This window comes from Diadema antillarum, unplaced genomic scaffold (assembly GCF_040938485.1).
Source record: "Diadema antillarum isolate AM-2024a unplaced genomic scaffold, OU_Dant_1.0 scf00000151, whole genome shotgun sequence".
Classification (NCBI taxonomy): domain Eukaryota; kingdom Metazoa; phylum Echinodermata; class Echinoidea; order Diadematoida; family Diadematidae; genus Diadema; species Diadema antillarum.
The window spans coordinates 1,615,482-1,624,983 of record NW_027271040.1 but is presented as its reverse complement, the minus strand read 5'-3'; the positions used below and the strand labels follow the sequence as shown (position 1 = coordinate 1,624,983).

General features: G+C 38.5%; 1 protein-coding gene across 1 annotated transcript; it reads left to right on the top strand.

The window, feature by feature from the left end:
- Positions 1-239: 239 nt before the first annotated feature.
- Positions 240-8,578, top strand: LOC139721871 (inosine-uridine preferring nucleoside hydrolase-like). The gene is made up of 4 exons (XM_071633194.1): positions 240-428; positions 1,599-1,893; positions 3,215-3,351; positions 8,237-8,578. The coding sequence occupies exons 1-4, from the start codon at positions 243-245 to the stop codon at positions 8,576-8,578; spliced, it is 960 nt and encodes a 319-aa protein (XP_071489295.1). The 5' UTR covers positions 240-242.
- Positions 8,579-9,502: the final 924 nt, after the last annotated feature.

Sequence of the window (9,502 nt, the reverse complement as noted above, 5' to 3'; positions counted from 1 at the left end):
TTCGGGTGTCATCGTAGGACCGTCTGTAGACATCGTGTGGCTTCGTTTGTTGATTGGTTGTTGACCACGTTTGGGGCCAACTTCGAACAGAATTGAAAATTCCATTCTAGTATACTCGTGCTTTCATCTCTCGTGCGTATTATAATATGATAGGTATCTCACAAACTGTCATTTCAGAGAGGTCTTCATCGTCTGGGCAAAGGTAAAGATTCAGGAAGAATTCCATCCTCCGGACTTCAGTCATGGCGGAGAAAGTTACCATGGTGATAGACTGCGACCCTGGTATAGATGATGCAGTAGCTATCATGATGGCGCTGGGTCAACCCAACGTCGATCTGATTGGGATCACATGTGTCACTGGGAATGTCGAAGTCGACAAAGTCACCATCAACGTCCTACGCGTGCTGGAGAAATTCAACAAACTCGATGTGAGTACGAACAAGGAGGTTGAAGAGATGGAGTAACAACAGCGTTATTCCCTTTGATCCCATGTTTGATGCCGCCACTAAGAAATATTTGAAGTATGAGCTGAACTGGAGCTGCCTCACAGATAGGAAGACAATTGATTCATGTGGCAGTGCATTATGACGTCACTCTCAATGGAAGATACGTCTTTATGACGGTCATCACTTTTCGCTGTCCCTTCTTTTGAAACATGTGAGGTACATAAAGGTACAAACACAGGCATGTGAGAATAAAAATTCCACAAAAATTGATGAAATAAGAATTAAAATTACCCGACTTTACATGTTTTTACACTAATCTAATATATAAATGAATAAAGAACTACACTTCAATGATATGGGCCTACCATATCAGTTTCATTTGTCGGAAATGATCGGAAAGATGACTTTTCAACTTTCCAGTAAGAGTGCAGTTCAAATATTTTCACAACGTACGGCTCAGATTTACACTTTTTGACATGATCCTGGACAGGACTTACTTTCTTTTTCATATGCCTTATCATAAGCTGAAATTTAATTCACTTTAGTACAAAAACAAACAAAATATAGCCGACATTATGTAAGCTTTCCAAATGAATCATCTCTTTGCTCGGAAAGGCGGCGGCATCGAACCCCGATCATCATATTCAAAAATGCAAAAAATGGAATTCTTTTGTACGTCAAAAGAAAACTGACAGCTGTTTGAATGTTTACAACCAGTTGGAACTCTCTCAAATTTTCAAACCTCCTTGGTACGAACATCAAATTTTATGATGATGATCTTAAATTGACAATAAGTGATTGCTATGATAATATAAACAATGATTACGAACGTCCATGATGAAGATAATGTAAATGAACACAATGATAAGAATAGTGATGATTGATTTTTTATTTCATAAACATTTTGAAATTTCATAAACAGCGACATAACATAATGGATTGTTAGCCATGAGGGCCTATACGCTATAATGTAATAGAAAACAGACGCATAAAATCATCAAAGTTGTTTTTTGACACGTGTCAGTTTATATGCCCTGGAAATGAAAACAAACTTTGACAAAAGAAAAAAAAATATATATATACACGATTCTTTATACAGTATTTTAACAGGATAACCCCAATTCTTTGAATGAATTATCAAATGCTATATAGATTCCTGTGTTCAGGGGAGCTACTCGGTATATCGTCACTGACCCTACGGAAGCCAAGCATGTTCATGGAACGGATGGATTGGGTGACATTCCCAACCCAGGCCCCATGCCAAGCCGAGATCTTGTCCAATCAGAGCACGCTGTGCAGGCCCTGATTCGGATGGCCAATGAGAAGCCGGGAGAGATCACACTGGTGGCCATTGGACCACTGACCAACTTGGCCCTGGCCATTAGACTTGACCCTACCTTCACAAGCAAGCTGAAGGAGTTAGTCATCATGGGTGGGAATATTAAAGGTATACGTCGTTCGTTTTTGTTTTTGTTTTTTCTTCAGTAGTCTGGCAATTTAATAATCACTCTGGGTGGAATAAAAGGAGTACACGTAGGTCAGTTAATCAGAAGTTGGTTTCATTATCAATTTACAGGGATGGTATAGTTTTAAATCCCTCTAAGAATTGTCCGCTCTTTCATATTTCATAAGTGGTTTATTTGATAGATATCGGTTTTGAAATGGCCGAGATACTCCAAAAACCAAGTGGTCCGATCCTATATAAACATTGGGTCCCAGTTTTTATCAGGACCACTTTGATTTGAATATCTCCGCCATTTCAAATCGATTGTCATGAAACTTTGAATTCCTCTTAGAATTGTATGCTTTTTCATATTTCATAAATATGCATAGAGTCTAGTTTCTCATTTCACCAACAACAAAAATCTGAAGCCCCATAAATCTCGAGCAAAACTATCCATCCCTTTAAATCATCCAGTGACCAATTGCGTTTTGAACATGAGTAGGGCCTATGTGGTCATAACTCTAACAAGAAGAAACAGGAAAAGTATAGATCCAGAGTATTCACATATGCAAAGCCTTCTATGCTTCCCCAAATATAGGCCTACTTAAACATCAATCCTCTTTACTTGTGCTATTTATTGTTGAGCAAATTGGTGCAGTATAGATTATCGTGCTTTGTTCATTTGATACATACGTATTTATGGAAATTCAATCATCAATGATTAGTACAGTGCAGCAAAAAAACATCAGACAGCTCTTGCAACGCAGTAGAATACAAACATAATTTTTGCGCTCGACGACTTAAATTATTTATTTTAATTGTCATATTATAATGAAAGAGCTTTGATGATTGAATGATGACAGTATACTCTGGCATATCAAAATATTTCAAAATGTGATACTCTCAGTGATGATTGTGACAGTGATAGTAATTACCTATAGTTATGAAATAGTCCTAGGATGCTGATGATGACATTTTTATTATTATTCAATTTATTATTCTCAGTTGCAGAATCAAATCAATGTTCAATTCAATTCAATTCAATAGTTTATTTATTTCCATCATCACAAAGAAAAGAAAAGAAAAAGTTGACATAATCCAAAGTGATACAATTGTTTTTTTCATTTCTCTTACACTCGTCTGATAAAGGATTTTTTCAATACAATATAAAGTATATTATACACGGATGATGTCGTAAAAAGGAAACAATGCACTTTGCCATGTTGCAAACTTTGATATCATTTTATAAAGAAACAATTATAATGATATGATGAGACCGTATCAGTTATGATAATAACCGTCATCATCGCCACTGTCTTCGCAGCTAGAGGAACAGAATTCTGGACTGCTGAGTTCAACTTTGGGTCTGATCCAGAAGCAGCGCACATCGTCCTCACAGATACTCAGTGTCCTACGCTCGTTGTTCCCCTGGAAACCTGCATATCTCATAGCATTGACTTTGTAAGTATACACATCAGGATAAATTGTATACATCATGGCGTCATGCCCATGATACACACACATTCATTCCGAGATGGTAATGCTCACAATAATAGGGCCTACATGGAATTAACCACAATTTTGAGACAGTTCTTTGAAACGGATTGTCAGATTTTCTTTACACTTTCTAGCTCAGGGTGTCTTTCTACATTAATGGATCCACATAACTGTTATAAGTGATTTGAGACTTCCCTTTAAAGTGAGACTTAATAGAAATTCATCTCATGGAGACAGTTCTGTGTAAAAACCCTAGCTGATGAATTAATATTTGCACTTATAGGTGGCTATAGTCTCGAACAGAACCATTCTACACGCTTTGCTACACTATCATGATCATGTTTGAAGTCATGCTCACCTGAAGAAGAAATCGCCTGCGTAATACCTAACAAAATAAATGTATTACAGTACTCTCCGCTTTATCGGGTACCGCTTAATCGGGTGCATTGTACTCCGCTTAATTGACAAATGAAACATTATGTATTTTAGTCTGGGTGCCAAAGCCACTTTTTGGGCCTAACCTTGTTTTACCGTCCACCCAATGTTTTTTGATGGTTTTACCCTATTTCGGGGGTGCTGAATCCGAATCTGGATGATGCAACTCTTGCTTCCTTGAGGGTTTTGAGATATTCAAGATGGCCGCCAAAATGGCTGCCAAAACCGGAAATTCCCACGTATTTCCTTCTAAATGGTGAGATATTGAAAACAATTGATGGTTTTACCCTATTTCGAGGGTGCTGAATCCGAATCTGGATGATGCAACTCTTGCATCCTTGAGAATTTTGAGATATTCAAGATGGCCGCCAAAATGGCCACCAATTAAAACCGGAAAATTCCCACGTATTTCCTTCTAAATGGTGTGAAATTGGAAATAATTAATGATTCTCCCTATTTGGAAGGTGCTGAATCCGAATCTGGATGATGCAACTCATGCATCCATGAAGTTTTTGAGATATTCAAGATGGCCGCCAAAATGGCTGTCAAAATGGCCGCCAATTAAAACCGGAAATTCCCTTGTATTTCCTTTTGAATGGTGAGAAATTGAAAACAATTGATGGATCTACCCTATTTCTATGGTGTTGAATCCGAGTCTGGATAATGCAAACCTTGCATCCTTGAGGGTATTGAGATATTCAAGATGGCCGCCAAAATCGCCGCCAAAATCGCCGCCAAAATCGCCGCCAATCAAAACCGGAAATCTATATGTATTAGCTTTTAAATGGTGAGAAATAGAAAACAGTTGATGGTTTTACCCTATTTCGAGGATGCTGAATCCGAATCTGGATGATGCACCTCGAGATAGTCAAGATGGCCGCCAAAATGGCCGCCGAAATGGAAACTCCAATGTATTTCCTTCTTATAAATGGTGAGAAATTGATAACAATTGATGGTTTTCGTCAGTGGCACAGTTTGAACTTGCTGTATGTACAGTGAAACCAGCTCTACTGGATATCTTTGAGTTGGTACGATACAAGTGTGCCAGCAATTAACCCTTCAAGACTACAGATGCGGTTGAATAATTGCAAGATTACACAGTTTCCTCCACGTATAGTGGATAAATTTTGAACACTAACAATTAATGGACAAGACATGTTCATCTAAATCATATTGTGATAGTGATGTAGAGAAGTGTACTGAAATTACCCAAGATTACCTGTCTTAATCCATGAGCAGTTTTAATCTCTTTATCCATGAACACTCAAATTTGTTATTTGGTTTATATTGGTGGTCTTGATGACATTGTTGAAGACACGAGTGGGACATTTTTATAGTTATGCTTCAATTTTTTTCTTCAATATGATGTAACATTATGTATGTGTATATGTATATATAATCTATTACAAACACACACGAGGGGACGGACAAATCAGAGGTAACGCGCCGTGAAAAAAAAAACGAAATAAAAATCAAACGACAACATGGAAGGTAATAGTTGATAATACAGTACTTACGAATATCATAATCGCGCAGAGTGCTTTTGAAATTACCCTTATTGATATCTACTATAGTGGTCATGGATGCAACCATTTCCAATGACCTAATCAGAATATGCGACAAGTTTCACAAGAATACGATGCGATCCGAGACTCGTCAGAATACAAGACAAGTTTCAACACCAAATACCAACATGCCATAATTTAATTTTACTCTATTGATAGCCGAAAAGGATTAACTTTACATCTATGGAGCCATGTTATTGGCGACCACAAGCATTATTTCATAACAATTATGCATAAAGACATTTTCAGTCGTATCTTTCTTTGGGTTTGTACGTTTCGGTATGATGTCAATATCACTTCTTCTTTTTTTTTCCAGTACGTGTTAAAGTTCCGTTTGAGACATATCGGAATATCTCAGTACATTACAATACCATTGTGACAGTCATTTTGACTGTCAATAAATTTTGGCTGATTTGATAAATTCGCTCAACTGAGTTGAATTCAAGAATACGAATTATTGCTTTTCACCCTGCATGGGTTTAATCGCCCGCTTCGCGTTGGAGCACAATACTTCACCATTTCAGTATAAGAAAATGTTAAGGAGTTTCCGTTCATACAGGACATTTATAGATGTCCGAAAACCTTCAAAGACCTTCAGCACCCTTGAAATAGGGTAAGACCATCAATTCATTTTACAATTTTTACCATTAAGAAAAAATATAATAACATTGGAATTTCTGCCACTTATTTTGGCTGTCATCTTGGACGTCTACAAACCCTAAAAAATGGACGAATTTCAACAACCAAGTTTCGAGGGTGCTGAATAGGGCCTAAAATTTACCAATTTTTGGCAGTTATTTTGGCGGTCATCTTGGACATCTCAAAACCCTTAAAAAAGAACACGAAAGTTGCATCAACCAGGTTCGGATTCAGCACCCTCGAAATAGAGTAAAACCGCCAATTGTTTTCAATTTTACACCATTTAGAAGGTAATATAGGGCTTACATGGAAAATTTCGTTTTTGACGGCCATTTAGGGGCCATTCTGGCGGCCATCTTTATTATCTCAAAACCCTCAAGGAAGTAAGAGCTGTATACTGGAGCTTCAAATTCAGCAAACTCAAAATAGTGTAAAACCACCAACTGTTTTATATTTTACACCATTTAGAAGGAAATGGGGGGTCTACATATGAATTTCCGTTTTTCGCGGTCATTTTTGGCGACCATCTTTATCATCTCAAAACCCTTAAGGATGCAAGAGTTGTATCCTGAGCTTCGGATTCAGCACACTCAAAATAAGATAAAAACCACCAATTGCTTTCAAATTGCCATCATTTAGAAGGGAATACATGGGAACTTCCGTTTTGGGCGGCCATTTTAACGGCCATATTGAATATCTCAAAATCTTCAACAATGCAGGAGTTGCACCATCTAGATTCTGATTCAGCACCCTCGAAATAGGGTAAAACCATCAATTGTTTTCAATTTCTCACCATTTAGAAGGAAATTATATACGTGGGAATTTTCGGTTTTGGTGGCCATTTTGGCGGCCATATTAAATATCTCAAAAACTTCAAGGATGCAAGAGTTGCATCATCCAGATTCGGATTCAGCACCCTCGAAATAGGATAAAACCATCAATTGTTTTCAACATCTCATCATTTAGAAGGAAATACGTGGGAATTTTCCGGTTTTAATTGGCGGCCATTTTGGCGGCCATCTTGAATATCTCTAAAACTTAATGGATGTAAGAGTTGCATCATCCAGATTCGGATTCAGCACCCTCGAAATATGGTAAAACCATCAATTGTTTTTAATTTCTCAACATTTAGAAGGAAATACGTGGGAATTTCCGGGTTTAATTGGGGGCCATTTTGGCGGCCATCTTGAATATCTCTAAAACTTCATGTATGTAAGAGTTGCATCATTCAGATTCGGATTCAGCACCCTCGAAATAGGGTAAAACCATCAATTGTTTTTAATTTCTCAACATTTAGAAGGAAATACATGGAAATTTCCGGGTTTAATTGGCGGCCATTTTGGCGGCCATCTTAAATATCTCAAAAAGTTCATGGATGTAAGAGTTGCATCATCCAGATTCGGATTCAGCACCTTCCAAATAGGGAGAATCATCAATTCTTTTCAATTTCTCACCATTTAGAAAGAAATATGTGGGAATTTTCGGTTTTGGCGGCCATTTTGGCAGCCATCTTGAATATCTCAAAACCCTCAAGGATGCAAGAATTGCATCATCCGGATTCGGATTCAGCACCCTCGACATAAGGCAAAACCATCAATTGTTTTCAATATCTCACCATTTAGAAGGAAATACGTGGGAATTTCCGGTTTTGGCGGCCATCTTGGCGGCCATCTTGAATATCTCAAAACCCTCAAGGATGCAAGAGTTGCATCATCCGGATTCGGATTCAGCACCCTCGACATAGGGTAAAACCATCAATTGTTTTCAATATCTCACCATTTAGAAGGAAATACGTGGGAATTTTCGGTTTTGGTGGCCATCTTGGCGGCCATCTTGAATATCTCAAAACCCTTAATGATGCAAGAGTTGCATCATCCGGATTCGGATTCAGCACCCTCGACTTAGGGTAAAACCATCAATTGTTTTCAATATCTCACCATTTAGAAGGAAATACGTGGGAATTTCCGGTTTTGGCGGCCATCTTGGCGGCCATCTTGAATATCTCAAAACCCTCAAGGATGCAAGAGTTGCATCATCCGGATTCGGATTCAGCACCTCCGAAATAGGGTAAAACCATCAAAAAACATTGGGTGGACGGTAAAACAAGGTTCAGCCTCTGGCACCCAGACTATTTACACCTGTCACCATAACAATGTCAATTGGTTTAATTTTTTTTTTTTAACTCTCTTTCTTTGTACCCTTTATTCAAGCAATGGTTCCACAATCTTAGTTCGTGTAAGTCACTCCGGGGCCAGTTCTTGTATGCCATCACCAAGGCCCATGTGCAGAATTCCAAGGAGTACTACAAGCTGCCCGCCATTATGGTGGCTGACGCATGCGCTATGGTGGTGGCCGTTTCCCGCGGGTCCGTGCAGGAGTCTACCCACACCGTCTGTAAGGTGGAGCTAGTAGGCAAGTACACCCGGGGCCAAATGGTCACCAACAAAATCAACACCCCGTGGATCCCCGACTTGGAAGGAACGGAGATTGAGGTCGTGACCAAATTGAACATGGACTTTATGTACAAGCTGCTCAATGATGCTGTCGTTTGACATCACCACTCACTAAGTGCAATATGATGGGTACGGATAGCCCCTTTAAATGTCTTTGCGGTCAGTACAAAGGTCGTAGTCTTCCTTGGCACACTATTGCTATACCGTTTAAATTGCATTCAATATCGAAATAAATCTTTATTTCGTAATTTTCAAGATTTTTACAGTATGAAGAGAAATAACGCGTTATTTTGCGAGATTAGAGGCTCACGATCCAAATCGCACAAGTTTGTGTTATTTTTTTATTATTATTGTGGGTTTTTTTTTTTGGGGGGGGGGTGGGGCAAATAGACGCGAAGTTGACGCAATCAGCATCGCGATCCAAATCCCAGGAAATACGCCATTTCAGCATCATTACGATTCAAACCCTATGAAACACTGTGCTCATTTCTGAACTATATAGCGATAACATTCACACCGCAACGAGTGTGTAAACGCTGGAGAAAAATCAATAATCTCGAGATTTTCAATCCCATCGTGCACTCTCACTATATCAAAGCGCACATCACAACATCGCGAGCGCGAACACAAGGGCTAGCACCGATATATTGCATGGCAATTAGCTGGATATATCAGTTCGTGTGAACGATTACAAAAAAAAAAGAATAAATAAATTCGAGATTTTGATCGCCATCGTTATCCCACTTTTTTGTCTACATGAATGCGGCTATTGCCGCCCAAAAGTTTCAATATATATTCTTTTTTAAAGAAAAATAGACGTAACCCTGATAGCGACCCAAATATCAATTTTTTTTTTTTTTTTTTTACTATGAGAACGGCACTATTGTTGCTAGCAGCGTCGTGGTATGTGCTCGTTCAAGCTTTGCCAAATTAAGCATCAAACTTTAAAGGTAGACGAGGAATTCTGTATAGTCAGCTTTACGACTTGGACTCATTTTGCAGGGACACTGAATAATCTATTAC